Raw genomic sequence first — 19,536 nt, 5'->3', positions numbered from 1 at the left:
TAACAATTTTCATTCCCACTTGTGACATGAAAGAATTTAAATTTTACACTGCACTGAATATGAACAGTGCCAATGGCTTACTTTCTAGATGCTTCCCTGAAAATATCCTACTTTTACTGCCTGGTTATGTAACAAACAGGATTCTAAAAACACCTTCTGTAACACAGAAATCTGCATAATTTTATCATTGCCATACAAAGTTTTCCGACTATCTGAGGCCAAGAAAGAACAGAGCTAAGAGAAAGGAGAAGCTGAGATTCTCCATTCTCAGCTGACATGCAGGCAACATGAAGTATTTTCCTCTACTTCAGCATAAAAGACTTAAAACTTTCTACTTACTACACAAAGTGTTAGTCATGTGAAAATTTAACCAATTGTGCTGTTTATTATTTTAACCAACAAAAGCTCTACAAGTGTTAGATTTACCAAAATCCTGCACAAGACAACTTTACTTAATAAAGGCAGGGTGCTCAAAGAGATTCACAATACAGCTAAGGAAAAACAATCCCACGCAGGACATGCTGAAGAGAGAATGGGCTAGAAAAACACAACTGAAATGTTTCATCTCCTTTATAATACACACAGAATACAGAAGGGAGGAAAAAGGGAACACACTTTTAACTAAAAGAGTTGACAATTTTATTTTCACATTTCACAATACAAACAAAAACTGCCCTTTTTTGGTTCCACTTCCCTTCAAAACTATTCTCTCTTTGATAGGAAGGGGGAGCAAGTCTTCCTTATCATGCTGTTAAGAAAACATCCAGAGTCACGGCACCATGATCTCCTGGTGAAGCAGAACAAGTAATATAAAACTGACATAAAGAGACCTCCCCTCTATCCTTATCTGTCTGGTCGAGTCATTCCAGGCCGAGTGGGCACCATCATGGGACGGGCAGGAGGTCTCATCATTGGGGGCCCAGGCATCATTGGCATGTGGCCTCCCATGGGTGGCCTCATTCCAGGAGCTGTAGGACAAAACAAAGAAAAGGAAAAGAAGGGAGTCAGAAAATACCATTTGTGAGAGTTTGATGGGACTTCAATTAAAAACAAAAAAAAAAGTAGCCACCCCCCTGCAAAATGCTGGAAAAAAGACATACTTGACAGAAGAAATGCAACAAATTCATCACATCTGTAAATTACTTAAGACATTCTCAAACAAAAAACAAAAAGGTCAACACAAGAACCATGTGGAAATCATGATCTAATGATAGTAAGGGGGAAACTATTAATAGACTGCTTTCCAGAAATCACCAGGGACACTAGTTCCCTAAACTGACCTTTTTTCTCACTCAGGGAAATTCACAACTAAGTCACATGTTATTCAGTCAGCTCTTTTAATCAGTTATATCCACCATATGACCAGGAGCTATTTCATGAATGTACACAGGCACAGAGGACAATCTTACCACTAAGCGTTTGTTCGGAGTTGTAGGAAAGGTGAGCAGGAGGCCCATGCTGAGAACCTGTTAGTAACCATACTTAGCTCAAGTCAAGAAAAATAATAGGCAATAATGTGATTTATAACAATTAGCACACACAAAAATCTGATTTTTCTAATGCATATTAGAAACTATTAATTTTTTTACGTGTCCCATCAATAAACCAGCCAAATAAATGAGCCAGGGAGGGGAGGGCAAGCAGAGGGGTAGGAAAGGATCACAGGCAGCTTCAAGGGAATTGATAATGTTCTACTTCCTCAGCTGGGTGATAGGTTCACGGATATTCATTTTATTATTATGCCTCATAATTTTCATGTTACATATATTCTTTACAAATATCAAATTTTACCTATTTATTTTAAACTAAATAATTTTGATTAAGTTTGCAGTTCAAGAGTTCAAGAGAAAACTATATTCAAAGCTGAATATAGCCTTATAACAAAAAGTGAAACACGACTATATGCAAAGACACAAAATCCAACAGGTACAGATTTTTTTTAAGACCAATTTCAACAGGAACAGAGAATAATACTAAACTTCTAAATACCACATAAAGGCTCATGTTTAACATAACCTATATTCAAAAGCATTTCTTCAAGGAAACTGATACAGACCAAACATTAAAAACTGGGCGGCCAGGCACAGTGGCTCACGCCTATAACCCTAGTACTCTGGGAGGCCGAGCCAGGCGGATTGTTTGAGCTCAGGAGTTCGAGACCAGCCTGAGCAAGAGTGAGACCCCGGCTCTACTAAAAATAGAAAGAAACTATCTGGCCAACTAAAAATATATAGAAAAAATTAGCCAGGCATGGTGGTGCATCTCTGTAGTCCCAGCTACTCGGGAGGCTGAGGCAGGAGGATCACTTGAGCCCAGGAGTTTGAGGTTGCTGTGAGGTAGGCTGACGCCACGGCACTCTAGCCCGGGCAACAGAGTGAGACTCTCAGGGGGAAAAAAAAAAAAAAAAACAACTGGGCACCTGAAAACTTGTTTTCTTTGGTCTGCATAGCTGATTTAATTTGAATTAGTTGCCAACATTGGGATTTCATTAGATGTCTAGATTCCCTATTTCTTGTAAACTTTTTATTATGGAAATATACAAACATAGACAGGAATAGTATAATGAACATCCATGTATCCATCATCCAGCTTCAACAATTACCCACCCATGGCCAACTTTGTTTATCTACACTCCCCACCCATTCCTATCCCTACCCACCCACCACCACCTACTCAATTATTTTAACACAAATCCCACAATCTTATTTTATCCTGGTTAAAAAACAAAACAAAAAAACAACCTCAGGAGAACTGACAACACCAAGCCTATATTCTCAAATGTCAATTATAGGCTGAAGCTGAGTTCCAGAAGCCTCCTTTAGATAGGTTGTGCATTCCCTAGTTCACCACATCCCTAACCTCTCTAGGAATCTGAATTTGTGACCCTGATTTAGGATGCTAAAGCCATCTAAATAATTTTGATTATGTTCTGGGTTCAAGTCAGTAAGGCAGGAACTCTCTTTACCCCTTTAAATGATACCGAAAGTAAGTATACTGAATACTGGCTAGGAAGCTAGTTTAGTAACTTTGCACCTTGTCTTTCCAGATAAGTTACAGGCATCAGTCAGTCATTATCTGTTCCCAAACCTGGGTATGTCAGTTGTAGTTATTACTGTAATTACATAATCTATTCTGCAAACCAATAAAATATGAGTGTGAAATGAAAACTGTTTCCTGGAAAGCTAACTTGATACTTATAAAACTGAGGCAAATCATCCCCCAAAAATGCTCACAAATTTGGAAGGCAGAAATAATCCTAAAAGATGGGAACTATTATTAATAGATTGTACCACAAGGTGTCTAACCACTTCAAAAAAAATGAAACTAAAGTTGGTAGAAGATGGATAATGGTTATGGTTTATTGGTTTATGCAAAAAATATAAGGCGTCAGAATCAGCGGACTCACTCTCAAAGCAAAGATCCTGCCCAGGTATCAGGAAGATTTACAAATTAATGAACATTTATGTTTACATTAAAATAAAATGTTTCAGGTATAAGGTTTCCCCTCCACTTCCAGAATAAAAAAACCAACTACCAGCCCTACAGCCTTTTTCAAATACTGATTTGGTCTAGTTAACCTGCAAGATTAAACCAGCAACAGAAGGTAGCTCTGCTCCAAATCAAAACTGAGAAAATATATCTACCTTTTTCCCACCCCTCAAATGGAACAAGTTCATCTATCTTTCTATTCATTATAAATGGCCAAAAGTCAGGATGAGGCAAGATGACAGGAGGGAGGGAGAAGAAGAAAAACAGAAGCAGCCCTATCTTGCTTTTAGTAGGACAAGATCCTTGGATATCACCCAATTATACTGACAAACAAATATTTTTTTTCGGCCCCTCTCCCAATTTTTTCAAGAATCTTTTTATCCTTAATGATTGACCAAATTTAATTTGCAAAAATACATTTAGATAGCTAATTAGGAATTCCATTTTACTGGAGAACTAAAACACAATGGAACATACTAGAAGGAAAGATATTCAAACTTACCAGGTCCCACTGGCATCATCCCAGGAGGAGGAGGGCCCATCATTGGCATCATGGGAGGGCCCCCCATATGGGGTGCTGGCATCATACCAGGACGAGGAGGACCCGCTGAAATAAAGAAAAGAGCCTGTGGTTAAAGTATGCTTATATGTTGACATTTTCTCTTCTTAGTAAAACTAATAGGGGCGCATGAACTGGTTCAAATTCAGAAACAAGAGACCTCTTATTGTTTCTTTTTATAACAGTGGATCCAAAAAAAAATCACATGCCATAAAACTTTAGAAAATGAAGTCAGGTTCCCCAGATTAAAAAATATTCCGAGGCCGGGCCTGGTGACTCACGCCTGTAATCCTAGCACTCTGGGAGGCCAAGGCGGGAAGACTGCTCGAGATAAGGAGTTCGAGACCAGCCTAAGCAAGAGCGAGACCCCGGCTCTACTAAAAATAGAAAGAAATTAGCCATACAACTAAAAACATATAGAAAATATTAGCCAGGCCGGGCGCGGTGGCTCACGCCTGTAATCCTAGCACTCTGGGAGGCCGAGGCGGGTGGATTGCTCAAGGTCAGGAGTTCGAGACCAGCCTGAGCAAGACCCCGTCTCTACTAAAAATAGAAAGACATTATATGGACAACTAAAAATCTATATAGAAAAAATTAGCCGGGCATAGTGGCGCATGCCTGTAGTCCCAGCTACTTGGGAGGCTGAGGCAGTAGGATCGCTTAAGCCCAGGAGTCTGAGGTTGCTGTGAGCTAAGCTGACGCCACGGCACTCACTCTAGCCTGGGCAACAAAGTGAGACTCTGTCTCAACAAAAAAAAAAAAAAAAAAAAAAAGAAAATATTAGCCGGGCATGATGGCACATGCCCGTAGTCCCAGCTACTCGGGAGGCTGAGGCAGCAGGATCACTTGAGCCCAGGAGTTTGAGGTTGCTGTGAGCTAGGCTGACGCCACAGCACTCACTGTAGCCTGGGCAACAAAGTAAGAGTCTGTCTCAAAATATATATATATATATATATATATATATATATATCTCTCTAAGATTTTAATTTTAAAGGGGGGGGGGGAGTTGTACCTTCTATAGAGCTCCTGATGAACTTAAGCAACAAATGTGGAATTTCAGATCCCCTTTCTTAAATTTGGATACATTTACGAGGTAAAAGTACAGTTTTGATACATGGATATATTATGGAGTGGTGAAGTCCGAGCTTTTATAAATAGTATAACCATCACCAGAATAGTGTACACTGTACCCGTTAAGTAACTTCTCATCCCTCACCCCCTCCCATTCATCCACCCTTCTGAGTCTCCAATGTTTATTATTCCACACTCTGTATCCATATGTACACATTATTCAGCTTCCACTTATAAGTGACAACATGTAGTATTTGACTTTCTGTTTCTGAGTTATTACACTTAAAAAAACAGCCTCCAGTTCCATCCATGCTACTGCAGAAGACATGATTTCATTCTTTTTTACAGCTAAGTAGTATTCCATGATATATATATATATATATTTTTTTTCTTTATCCAATCATCCATTGGACACTTAGGTTGATTTCATATCTTTGCTATTGTGAACAGTGATGCAATAAGCATATAAGCACAGGTATCTTTCTGATATAATGATTTCTTTTCTTCTGGGTATACACCCATTAGTGGGACTGCTGGATCAAGTGGTAGTGTTTTTTTTTCTCCTCCAGCCCCTCAAATGGTAGTTCTATTTTTAGTTCTTTGAGAAATCTCCATACCGTTTTCCATAAAGGTTATACTAATTTACATTCCCACCAACAGTGTATAACCATTCCCTTTTTAGATCCTTTATTAAAAAATCAAAACCTGGGTTTAAAAGATTCTTTGGAAATACAAAGACTTACATGCAGAGCTATGGCTGACTGTATCATTTACAATTGCAAAAATTTAGAACAAGTTAAATATCCAACAATCAGAAAATGGTGAAGTAAACTACGGTACATTCATACCACAAACTATTCCACTTTTAAAAATAATGGAGTTGAGTGCCAGCCAGTAAAGGTGGAACACAGGAGAGAGAAGTGACCTCGGAGTTGCTGTGGGAAGAGCCCTGACCAGGTCCCAGGAGGGGAGAAGCTCAGAAAAGATTTAGCAGGCCATTAGTGGTCAACCTACGTTAGTATATAGCTACTACAAACACCTTACTTCTCTGTATTTACATCCATGATTACTTACAAGACTGAGTGTAGGTCTCCAATTTCAGTTTCAAATCTGGACCCTTCTAGGAGAGCCAAAGTACTTATGACCCAGTACAGTACTCAACCTCTTCCTATCTGCCATGCAGAAACAACAAACTTTCAAAGAGAGCAGAGGCCTATGATCTGCTCCACTTCAACTATCCAATTCTCATCTTTCACAAAGTATGTATTACAGCGTTAGGTGGTTTAGAAAATAAGGGGAAAGACTGAGGAGTTTATCAGCTATTTCAGTCCTCCAGTGTTGTGTTCATAGCAGTAAATACTTTAATATACTCAGCAACTCCTATTCATGTATCAGCTCATCTAATCGCAAGTTCATTCTGAGCTTTCCATTTGAATTTCTCTTGCACCAATACTTGGGACACCACAAATACAATATCCTAGTAACAGTGCAATCAAAAGTTAACTCTAAAGTTATTTTAGAAATTATACCACCAAAGTTGTTTTCTATTACTATGTATTCATTCAAAAGCCAACTGTGAGATAATCTAACATAATCAAAGAATAATCTGCCCAGTTACAGCCCTTAAAGTAAAAACTGTAAACTTACGAAGACTGGGGGGAGGTGGAATCATCGCCCCTGCAGGAGGAGGAGCAGAGAATGGAGTAGGAGGTATTTTTCCTTGTTGAAATGCAGCCGCTTTGGATATAAGGTTGAGAAAAAACACAACAAATGATGAATAAGAATTCAACAACCCATTTACTAAAATAACTGCTTTCTTTTAAATCTTTAATGGTTCCAATTACTTTATTCCTGCAAACATTCATCTAAAGTTACTACATCATAGCTCTACAGTTTTAAAATCATTTTTAGGTATTCACTACCTAAAATTGCCATTAATTGGTTTACTGATTTAAGTTCTTTAAGCTATTTTTACTTAGCATTTCTATGGCTAAATTAAACTATGGGAGATTGGAATGAAAATTTCCTTCCTAGCAATGTCTTTCACCAAAGAGAAGCTGTCATCTTTATCTGTGGATGTGGTTTATAATCAATTCAAGCCAATCGCAGTTTTGTTTGAATAGTGTACATACATGCCCAAAGGTCAGGCTTTATAAACTTTCTACTCTTCCTTCTATCCGTTCTGTGCTGTCTTGGGTCAAAATACACCATATTGGTTAATCAGTTTTGAAATTAATGCACTGAGCTAGGAGATGAAGAAAAACAAAGATTTCAAAGCAAAAGCCTATCCTAAAGGAGACTATGATCTTTAAAAAAGTCCAATACAATCAACTTTTAGTTTTTCTTTCAGATAATACGAGGCCCAAGTGAAAACTAAAGAAATTGAAGTTCATCTGTATTTGGTTTTAGAAAGCAGTCACAAATAAATATTAAAATACACACTCACAAAATCTATTCCTCACGTAAGCCCTTGCCAATTCAGTGCTGTCTGCAGCCCACCCCACTCCATCCCCATCAATGCGAACAAGGTCAAATTACTGACAATTCGTGGGGATCAGATCCAAAAAAATGACCCAGAGATTTATGAAAAGCTACTCATATGCCTCTGAATAAAGCCTGTGCTCTCTCAGGGGTTATAACCCAATAAGTGCTTTTCCAATCAGAAAAACCCCTCCCACACCCTGTGTAGGAGGATAGCTTGTAAAGAAAAGGGAGAAACTAAACCACTGGCTCCGAAAATGTCGACATAATCACAGACATCATAAGGTGTATCCCTGAGGGCTTGCCCCCCCTCTCCTCAATTAAATGTTTACTCACCCCAAATTCTTTTGCTGCATATGAAAACTAGAGAATATATTGTTAATGTTATAATGCCAAGAAATTTCTAACATCTTTTCAAATAGGAGGAAAAAAAGATTACAGCATAATTTATTTTTTCACATGAAATGAGAAAATGTCTGAGTTTTGTTCCATAATAATCCAGGAGGGAGAAAGGGAGCAAATGAAGATATTCAGTGGCTCTCAGCCAGAAACAATTTTGGCGCCCCCCCCCCCCCGCCCCCCCGGGAAAATTGGGCAATACCTGGAGACATTTATAGTAGTCACAACTGAGGGCTGGTACTGGCATCTAGTGGGTAGATGCCAGGGATGCTGCTAAACGTGCTACATTGCACAGATAGACCCCCAAAACAAAGAATTGTACTAAATGTCCATAGTACCTTGGCATAAAGTAAATGTCCATGAGAACCTTGGTATAAACAAAACAAGAGTGATGCAGCTGGGTGGTAAGAAATTGGGAGGGGGGTGCAAAATGGGAATATCTTTCATTAAACTTGTGTTTTTCTGTTATTTGAAATGTATCACAATAGTTTCGCTTTTTTAAAAAATCACATCACAAAGTCCACATTTGGCTGCCAGCTGGGTATAATGAATGATTTTAAAAGGCTGTGATTCAAATACACCAGCATGATCTAAAGTAAAAATACAACATCTCCTTCTGTCGGTGCCTTAGACCCAACAAACCAGAACAATAAAATGCACCTAATTAACAAAAAGACTATGATGTACAACAGGGGTCCAAAACATACTCAGGCTATTTTGTTATTATACATGACTTAGTTTCTTTTTGACTAATTCTCTTTGTCAGGACTACAACTAAGAAACCTAAATAAAGCCTCTCAAACTACTTGGAGAGAATCATAAACCTACCCCCTACCTTTTCCTATTACAACAGGAAAACACTTCTAAAAACTATGGAGCACTACAAAGGAGGTTTTATATAAATTTGCTATATAAATCTGGTCCATGTCAATAGACAAACATTAGGCAACTCCATTCTTCTCTGCCTCACCTCCCAGTCTAACCAATACCTGATTGCTCTATCTCTGACTGCTCTATCCTCAGTAATTAATATTAACTAATGTGTTCCTATATCCCTGGGAAACCAATGACCCTCCACTTCTTTCATTCAGGATGTCTAAATGCTCCTAGTTATCATTCAGACTGAGTTGCTTCTGTGAAAAACAACAGAGAGACAGGGACAAAGAATGAATGGGACCATTTTAACACATCAGAACAAGAGCCTGAAACATACTTGTTTTGTCAATCAGGCTCTGGGCCTGCTCTTCCATCCATTTTTGATAGTAGTCTTTCACATTTTCTTTGTGTTTCCTACCACTGCAGTGTGTCTTTCTCACAGATGGCTGTAAAACAAAAAGGTCATATCAGACATAGAAACAAATTTCCAAAACTAAAAATTTTGTAACACTTTACCTTGATATAGGTAGCCTGGCTAGCACTAGCAGCTTTAGTTGATCTAGACCAGGGATCGGCAAACTATGGCCCATAGGCCAGCCACTTGTTTTTGTATAAAAAAAAAAAAGTATTGGAATACAGCCACATCCATTCATTTATGTATTATCTACGGCTTCTCTCTACAACAGCAGAGTTGAGTAACTGCAGCAAAGACCATGTTCACAAACCTAAAATCATTACAACCTGGCCCTTAAGAAAAGATTTGCAAACCCCTGATTTAGACCACAATGCCATTTTAATGCCCTTTTTTAGGCTATTCCATGGCTGCATGATATAGCTTATATACATTTAAGTAACTGTCTATAAGAATATGTTCTTAAATGACTATAGGTCTAGAGAATAGACTCTATACACATAAAGATTAGGGTGACCAGGGGTTTTAAAAAAAGTTACAATTTCCGGCCGGGCGCGGTGGCTCACGCCTGTAATCCTAGCACTCTGGGAGGCCGAGGCGGGTGGATCGCTCAAGGTCAGGAGTTCGAGACCAGCCTGAGCGAGAGCGAGACCCCGTCTCTACTAAAAAATAGAAAGAAATTATATGGACAACTAAAAATATATATAGAAAAAATTAGCCGGGCATGGTGGCGCATGCCTGTAGTCCCAGCTACTCGGGAGGCTGAGGCAGTAGGATCGCTTGAGCCCAGGAGTTTGAGGTTGCTGTGAGCTAGGCTGACGCCATGGCACTCACTCTAGCCCGGGCAACAAAGTGAGACTCTGTCTCAAAAAAAAAAAAAAAAAAAAGTTACAATTTCCTGTGAATGGACTCTTACAGCATATATTCTTTGTGTGTCTGACCTATAGACCTTTGTCTCTAGCCTACTAATCTTTTTCTTCCTTAACAGCTTTATTGAGGTATAACTGATACACACTAAACTCTACATGTTTAACTTTTTTCAGTTAACATTTATTGAACAATTACTATGTGCCAGGCACAACACTATGTACTTTACAAGCAGTGTCTCCATTAATCTTCATAAAAATCACATGTGCATGGCATAATGGAATACTACTCAGAAACAAAAAAATCACTGACATATGCAACATGAATGAATCTCAAACACACTGTGCTGAGGAAAAGAAGTCAGACACACACATAAAGAATATATACCGTAAGAGTCCATTCACAAAAAGTTGTAACTCAAGGTATAAACCCCTGGTCACCCTAAAAACCAGATCACTTGAGGCCAGTGGTACAGAGGACTAACTGCAAAGGAACACAGGGGAATCTTCTGGGGTGAGAGAAATATTCTGTATCATAACATATACACCAAGTTGTAATTACGTGAAAAGTCATCGAACTGCATACTTAAAATGTGTGCATTTAATTGAATGCAAATAATTCAATAAAATTGGTGGGAAAAAAATCACAAGGTTATTATCTTCTACTATACAGTAGTAGCAATTATACAGTAGTATAGCAATAATAGCATGAAGTATCATTAAAGACTTGCCTCAAAACATGTAGCTGATAAGCAGTAAATCAAAGCCTGGAACCTAGATCTCATTCAGATGCTCCTCATGGCTATCTCACTACCGGTATACTCACTCTTTACATGACTGCTTCAGAGGCAACAGACATGACTAATGCCAACTGAAAAGAGATTGTCTTTTTACAGTCTACATTTCAAAATATTGCTCCCTGTCTCTCAAACCACTGCTTACACTAATACAACACTGATACCTTAAGCCTAACAAAAAATCATGCCTAAGAACCAAAGTCCAAAAGTTACAACACTGAATGTTTTCATATATTACTAAGTCCACTGTACAGGGAAGGGTCAAAATCGATCACCATGGAAATTTTCTATTTTTTCTAGATATCACTTCAGAATGACATTACAAGGGTTCCTGACATTTTGCATAAATAGACATTTATTATAAAGAAATACGCTTCTATTCCCTGAATTCTGGCATTAGCAAGATGATGAGCAGGTATATGAAAATACAACACCAAAAAAAGGGTAGAAAAGCATAGCCCAGGGGTAGGGAACCTGTGGCCTTGAAACCACATGTGGCCTTCTAGGTCCTTAAGGGCAGCCTTTTGATTGAATACAAATTTTACAGAACAAATCATTTTTATTAATACATTTTTGTCCTTCTTTTATAATTTTTAAAATGAACATATTAAAAACACCAAAGAATAAAATAAGTTTCAACAAAATAATCCCCCTAGACTGACCGGCACAATTAGAACATTAGTAAGCCATAACAGCTAAATTGATGGCTGCTACACTCATGATTTAGTTCTAACTTCCCCCTCTTGACTGGTGCCACTAACACACAAGGCTGGTTGGTGAGAGTTTATGGGGGTGGAGTATGCCAGTCTGTTATCAGCTTTTGACAACCATGCAATGTGTTTCTGTTTGAAGTGGAATTTGTGAATAGTTGTACAGCTCAACAGTATTTCTTAATTCTGTCTGCTTAAAAGCCCATTATATCAAAGAAGACCAAGAGAACACTGAAGGAAGAAAACAGATTTTTTAATGAGGATTGGCAATTGCAATATTATCTTGTTTCTGCTAAAGATGATTTGTTTACTTTGTGATACTGTAATATCAATATTAAAGAAATTCAATGTTCTTCAGCATCATAACACTCATAAGGACCACAAACATTTTAAATTAGAGGGAGAGACGTGAAAGGTTCTATTATACAAATTAAAAGATGAAAAGCAAAAGCAAAGACAGCTATTCCAAACAACAAGAAGGCCTGGAAATAATGCCACTGAAGCAAATTATAAAGTAGCTTATATACTTGGGGAAAAAAGGGAAGCCATTCAGTGATGTAGAAATTGTGAAAGAATGCATTGATGGAAGTTGTAGGATGCTCAGACCCCGATAACGTTTCAAAGTACCAACAACTGCCCTTTCAAGGAGAATCATAACTGATTGGCAGCATGAATTAGCCTTCAACTTAACAGAACAACTTCATTCAATACTTCAAAAGGAAAATATGAATTACTCAATCACTTTGGATGAATCAACTGATACTACCAACTTGATGCAAACTTTATACTTCATCCAGGTCATAAGGGAAGATTTTCTTTCCTATGAGGAGTTACTTGCTTTGAGTACTCTTGCGAACAGAACACAGGGAATAGATACCTTCAACAACTTTCAAGATAAATGCCATGAAGTTGGATGGAACTTGGAAAATTTTGTGAATGTATTTACAGAAGGTGCACCTTCCATGACAGGAAAACATGGAGGGTTTATTGTACAGATAAAAAAAGTTTTAAAAGATCCAGATGCTCTCATTTCTTTTCACTGTATCTTGCATCAGCAAAATCTCTGTGCTAAAGCTACTATTTTCAATGACACTTTGGAACAAGTTGTAAGTATTATTAACTATATTCCTGAAATTGCAACAGGGTATCATCGGTTTCAGTTTCGTAACATGCTAAAGTTGAAGGAAGAGGTATTCAGTGTGGATTTGGCCCATCACTCTGAAGTGTGTTGGCTGTCGCAGGGACAGCTATTAGCCAAAATTTCATCTCTATGAGAACAGACAGTTAAATTTTATGAAGAACAGAATCGGCAATGTGAATGACTAAAAGAAGATGTCTATAGGAATGCAGCATTTCTGTGTGGTACCATGTCAAATCAAAACGACATGAATATTTCCTTGCAAGGTAAAACCAAATCTATATATGATATGTGGCCAAAAATCCAAGCACTTTGAAAGAAGTTTTTTTCAAAACACTTCTTTTCAAAACACTTTCAAAAGCAAATTTTGGGCCAGGCGTGGTGGTTCACGCCTGTAATCCTAGCACTCTGGGAGGCCGAGGCAGGAGGATCGCTAGAGGTCAGGAGTTCAAGACCAGCCAGAGCAAGAGTGAGACCCCATCTCTATTAAAAAATAGAAAGAAATTAGCTGGACAACTTTTTTCTATAAAAATATATATAGAAAAAATTAGCCAGGCATGGTGGTGCATGCCTGTAGTCCCAGCTACTAGGGAGGTTGAGGCAGGAGGATCGCTTGAGCCCAGGAGTTTGAGGTTGCTGTGAACTAGGCTGATGCCACGATACTCTAGCCCAGGCAACAGAGCAAGACTTGTCAAAAAAAAAAAAAAAAAGCAAATTTTGGATGAACATTTCCCCAGTTAGCAAATGTCACTCATGAGCAGGATGACATATGCAAATCACCTGAAGAATATGCAGCTCTTACAAACCTATTAATTGGAGACTACTATGAAAGGTTCACTGACTTTGAGAATGATGATGTCACACTCAAATTAGCATTTCAGCCTCACCTAGTTGATATCACCAAGGCACCTAAAGAACTACAGGTGGAATTGATTGAGCTCTCAGTAGATTACATTTTAAAGTCATTGTTTTATGCTAAAAAAGATCCAACTGAAATATGGAAAACTGTAATAGAACGCCCACGCCTTCGGCAACATGCCAGAAAAATGCTTTCTTGCTTTTGCTGCAAATCTACATTCTCTTACCTAACCCAAATCGAGATGCCCTTTAGGTCAGAAATGACTGATGACCAACCCTCTAGAGGATCAACTGAAACTGTAGTCCTCCATGCTGCAACCAAATATTCAAATGCTTTCCAACAAAAAGCAAACACAACAAAGTCATTAAAAGGTTAACTTTAAAATTAACAAATATTTTTCATTTTTTGAAATTATTAAGTATATAGTAGTTAAATTTTTACAAAATAATGTACATTTTTAAGTATCTCTAATTGAACTTTCTTAAATGCGGCCTTCTTTGATTACAGCTAAATTAATGTGGCCTTCCAACATAAAAAACGTTCCCCACTCCTGGCATAGCCCCTTCATTAACAATTCCAGAAAATCATGACCAGGGTTTTTACCTAACAAGAGGGTTGGTGAATCCCCCCAACCCCCAAAAAAGGACTAGAACTAGGGATCTATAGGCCATAACTGACTAGCTACTAAAAGTACCTATTTATTGGAGAGGTCTCTCCCAGGCCAATCTATAACAATATTCAGAACTATTATTTCATCAAAAGGAATCACCCCACTTACATGTTCCACAAATCTACTAACACTAAATTACACCTGACCATGTGTTACAAAAACTTTTAAATGAAGTGACAACAGAGAAATCACTGGCTAGGCTCTTGCAGCTACCATCTAAGATGATCAAGAGTTATAATTTAGGGCCTGGCGAGGTGGCTCACGCCTGTAATCCTAGCACTCTGGGAGGCCAAGGCGGGCGGATTGTTTGAGCTCAGGAGTTCGAGACCAGCCTGAGCAAGAATGAGACCCTGTCTCTACTAAAAATAGAAAGAAATTATATGGACAACTAAAATAAATAAAGAAAAAAATTAGCCAGGCATAGTGGCACATGCCTGTAGTCCCAGCTATTTGGGAGGCTGAGGCAGGAGGATAGCTTGAGCCCAGGAGTTTGAGGTTGCTGTGAGTTAGGCTGATGCCATAGCACTCTAGCCCAGCACACAGAGTGAGACTCTGTCACAAAAAAAAAAAAAAAAAAAAGAGGGGGGTTGCCTAGCTATGTTGTCTAGCCTGATCTTGAACTCACGGGCTCAAGCAACCCTCCCACCTCAGCCTCGTGAGTAGTTGGGACTTTAAGTGATCCTCCTGCATCAGCCTCCCAAGTAGCTGGAACTACAGGCATGTGCCACCATGCCCAGCTAATTTTTTGTATTTTTAGTAGAAACAGTGTCTTGCTCTTGCTCACACCAGTCTCGAACTCCTGAGCTCAAGCGATCTTCCCGCCTCAGCCTCCCAGAGTGCTAGGATTACAGGCGTGAGCCACCCTGCCTGGCCAGGACTTACCGTAACAGTATGAAAAGTTTGAAATGGTTTCAGATTCCATACTACAACTAACCGTGTGTTGAGTTTTCATGTAATAATAATATAAAGTATTAAAGAATATTCACACTTAACAAACAAGGCTTCTCGGCCGGGCATGGTAGCTCACACCTATAATTCTAGCACTCTGGGAGGCCGAGGTGGGAGGATCGCTTGAGCTCAGGAGTTCGAGACTAGCCTGAGCAAGGGCAAGGCTCTGTCTATACCAAAAATAGAAAGAAATTAGCCAGACAACTATAAATAGAAAAAATTAGCCAGGCAGGGTACACACCTGTAGTCCCAGCCCAGGGAACAGAGCAAGACTCTGTCTCAAAAAAAAAAAGAACAAAAAAACCACAAACAAACAAGGCTTCAACAATATATAATTGTTAGGTTGAACTTTCTTGTATACTTCAACCAGTTTAATGCAGAAAAAGATGAATCCAGGAATCCAGCTGTTTTCTGTTAAGTCAGACATTGCAGAGGTTTGCAGAAATGCTAAAACAATGCCATTCTTCATGATAAATATTTCTTTCAGAAAATAGCTATTTTTCATTTTAAAAATATGCCTGTAGGCCGGGCGCGGTGGCTCACGCCTGTAATCCTAGCACTCTGGGAGGCCGAGGCGGGTGGATCGCTCAAGGTCAGGAGTGCGAGACCAGCCTGAGCAAGAGCGAGACCCCGTCTCTACTAAAAATAGAAAGAAATTATCTGGCCAACTAAAATATAGAAAAAAATTAGCCGGGCATGGTGGTGCATGCCTGTAGTCCCAGCTACCCAGGAGGCTGAGGCAGTAGGATTGCTTAAGCCGAGGAGTTTGAGGTTGCTGTGAGCTAGGCTGACGCCAGGGCACTCACTCTAGCCCGGGCAACAAAGTGAGACTCTGTCTCAAAAAAAAAAAAAAAAACATAAAATATAGTTTAAGAGCGTAAAGGGGCCCTGAGACCAAAAAGTACTGCTGGCATAGAAGCTCTGGAGTTAGACTGCCTGGGCTCACACTCCAGCTCTATACAGCTTACTGGTTTTGTCACATCCAGAGTCAGTTATTTATCCACACTCTGTCTCAGTTTCCTCCTCAGTAAAGAGGAGATAATAAAAGTACTTAACCTCACAGGTTTATTAAGAGCATTAAACAAAATGATACATGTAAAAACATGTGAACACTTACACAATAAACCACTGAATCTTAGCTCGTGTTATCTGTCAAGCAGTTTGTAATCAAAGGACTTTTTTATATCAAGGCATTTTTTCCCATTTTAATCAATCAAACATTTGAATAACTTGACACAAACAAATATTTGAGACACTCTCCTGGAATATTTAAATTTTTTTCATCTTGAAATTTACTAAAGCATTATTCATTTGGATCTCCGATGAAAACACTGACTGCTGGAAGACTAACTCTTGCAAGTGTCCTCAGATTATGAAAACAGTTACGAGAAGGGTAAAAAATAAACACCTCCAATTAATTTCTCCAAGCAGTAGGCTTTAAATCTCAGCAAGCTAAAAGCACAAACTTAAACCTAAAAAGAAAAAATCTTGCTTAATTATTACACGCAAGTCTTCTTGAAACTATGAAAAAATAAGCCACTTACAGAGTCATGGGTTAGGTACGTATCGCAGTAGTCACAATAAAACCTAAAAAGACATAAAACAAAAAATGACAACCAGTTAATAGATGTCCATCCACGCAAGTGCTGTTCAATGAAGGTAAAACAAACAGACAAACAAAAAACCCACACAAATAAAAAACCTAACCTACTCACGACTCAAAAGCGTCAAATAAAGCCTCCTAACATAAACCAGGCTTTTTTTGCTGCCTTAAGCGGGGTCGACCTCCACATTCGAAAAGGGGTGTCCAGAGCTCCCGGTCGGCCTCCCTCCCTCCTTTTCCCGGATCTTTTCCTATCCCTCGGAGGTTTGAGAATCAGAACCCACATCCCTATGGGGCCAATTAGTAACCGTGACCACCTTCCGATTTCAGGTACCCTACTCACTTAGGCATGTTCTCTCCAGGCCGTTGGCCACTCCGTTCTGCGACGCCCGGAAATGACGCACACAGAGAGCGCCGACGCTGCGGAACCTACCAGAGCAGCCCCAAGACTTTGGAAGACCTGGCCGCCTATAGCAGAGCGAGGGGCGGGCTTTTCCGTCTCTTCCTTTCAGCTATAGGAGGGCGAGAAGGAGTGCTAAGAGTACCTACGAGGTTCAATCCACGCTCATTCAATTTTGATTTTTTTTTTTTTTTTTTTTTTGTCTTTTTTGAGATAGGATCTCTTTTGTCGCCCAGGCTGCAGTGCAGTGGCATCGTCATAGCTCGCCGCAACCTCAAATTCCTGGGCTCAAGCGATACGCCTGCGTCAGCCTCCGGAGTAGCTGGGACTACAAGTACCGCGCCACCTGACTGGCTAATTTATTTTGCAGAGACGGGGGGGCGGGCGGGGAGGGGCGGTTATGGCTATTGCCCGGGCTAGTCTCCAACTCTTGGCCTCAAAGGATCCTCCTGCCAGGGCCTCACAAATTACAGGCAGATTACAGGCGTGAGCTACCGCGCACCCAACCTAATCGTGATTCTTGATGCTTCTGGAAGGGCATATTTATTCTTTCGACAGATCTCTAATGATTCTCTGTTATGTGCCAGGTGCTGCTATAAATGCTGAGAAAACAGCAGTGAGAGACAAAAATCTTTGTCCTCATGGAGTTGACATTGTAACGGTGTAAGACATATATTAAAATCAACACAGTACGGACCAGGCGCGGTGGCCCACGCCTGTAATCCTATCACTCTGGGAGTCCGAGGCAACACAGCCAGACCCTGTCTCTAAAAAAAGACAAAATCAACATGTTCAGCAGTAGGTTATATGGAGCAAAGTACTATGGGAGGAAAATGAAGCGGAAAAGAAAGGAATTCAACTTTATAGAACACAGAGAAAGCTTATTTAGAAGGTGACAACTGAGAAATCAGGTTTTTTGAAGCAATAAAGCTAAGCGCAATCCTCTTTCCATATCCTGTCTTTTTTGAGTCTCATTAACCCCAGAAGATAGTAGAATCCTCAGTTTCTCAAGTCTCATCTCGCTGCTTCCTAGCTGTCCTACACAGGCAAGTTATTTAATCTTTCTGAGTTTGTTTCCTCATCTGAAAATATGGGTAATAATTCTTACTTGCAGAGTTTAAGAAAGAATTAAATGTGAAAATGCTTCTGAAGTATTTAATAAAATGTCTGTACATACTAATTCCTCCACAAATGGTAGTTATTACATAGGAAGATATTGATAGAAGTATCTTGTCCACATATATGACCTGTCCTAGCACCAAGGCCAAACTTCCAGCCTGTTTTATGAGACTCTAAAATGCCTGCCTCCCTCTTTTAGAAAGGGATTGGGAACTGAGGAGAAGTTTTTTGTTCTTCTGCTCCACATTTTCTGATGGTAGAGTTGCAGCCAAAATAACAATAATTGCTATGCTGCTTACCTCTTGCCACAATTTAAAAAAAAATAATAATTGCCACTTTATTTGAATGTTTACTATCTCCCAGGCTCTTTAAATACATGAACTTATTTAATCCACTCAACAACCCTATTTATTCACTTTTCAGATGAGGAAACTGAGCTTTGAAAAGGGTAAGTACCACAGTGATTACTTCCTGGTCCAAGGGGAAAGTTAACTATCTGTACAATGAAAGCTCTTACCACTTGTGAACTAACAATAAAATCCTAAACTCCACTCTCCTCCACTAACTGAACTAATCTCTCTCCATTAAGGAGACCCCAGAAAAAAGGCTTACTGCTGAGTTCCCAGCCATGACTGGATGGGAGTTATAAAACACAATTACACATGCATGTTTTCTCTTCATAAATATTCATGACTCCTCCTATAGCTTGTAAAATATGTATAATTAGCCACCCCACTAAATATAAAATTCCTTCCCCTTTTATCTCTCCCTTGAAACACGTGTTCCTGGCTTGTGGCTGGAGTAGTGTTTCCAAGCCTATCAGAATGGCCATGCGGGTAGAGAACCCTTCACAAGAAATAAAGCTCTCCTTTTTTAAGAAAACATAAACCTCATGGTTTTTTTAAATTAATATACCCTAATACAGTGGTAAATTTGTGCACTATTAATAGCAGAACAACCAGATATGTGTCTCCTGCTGGGATGCCAACATTAAGTAGGCACCATCAACTATGACGTGTTGTTTTAAAAAATGTTTAACTTGGATTAATTAAGTTTACAGGCTAGAGGATAAAGCTAAAGAAAAGCAAAAGGCAACAAACAAATACGAAAGGTGGGACATTACAAGAACTGGCCTCTTT

General features: G+C 39.2%; 1 protein-coding gene across 1 annotated transcript; it reads right to left on the bottom strand.

Annotated features, from left to right (window-relative positions):
- Positions 1 to 396: 396 nt before the first annotated feature.
- SNRPC (small nuclear ribonucleoprotein polypeptide C) lies at positions 397 to 17,267 on the bottom strand. Its single transcript, XM_069488653.1, has 6 exons — positions 17,222 to 17,267; positions 16,820 to 16,862; positions 9,213 to 9,321; positions 6,767 to 6,856; positions 3,992 to 4,096; positions 397 to 968 (listed from the first exon to the last, which is right to left on the bottom strand). Exons 1-6 carry the CDS (start codon positions 17,227 to 17,229, stop codon positions 844 to 846), a joined length of 480 nt encoding a protein of 159 aa, XP_069344754.1. The 5' UTR covers positions 17,230 to 17,267; the 3' UTR covers positions 397 to 843.
- Between the last annotated feature and the right edge of the window lie 2,269 nt (positions 17,268 to 19,536).

The sequence above is a fragment of the Eulemur rufifrons genome, chromosome 15 (genome assembly GCF_041146395.1).
Source record: "Eulemur rufifrons isolate Redbay chromosome 15, OSU_ERuf_1, whole genome shotgun sequence".
In the NCBI taxonomy this organism is placed as follows: Eukaryota; Metazoa; Chordata; class Mammalia; order Primates; family Lemuridae; genus Eulemur; species Eulemur rufifrons.
The sequence above is the reverse complement of the archived record's forward strand: the minus strand, read 5'-3'. Positions and strand labels throughout refer to the sequence as shown.

Bases quoted from the DNA above. Each gene is read 5' to 3' on its own strand.
- SNRPC (XM_069488653.1), bottom strand. The intron at 9,322-16,819 runs GTAAGTGGCTTA...TTTGTTTTACAG, and splicing joins CGTACCTAACCCATGACTCT to CCATCTGTGAGAAAGACACA. The intron at 6,857-9,212 runs GTATGTTTCAGG...TTATATCCAAAG, and splicing joins GAGCCTGATTGACAAAACAA to CGGCTGCATTTCAACAAGGA.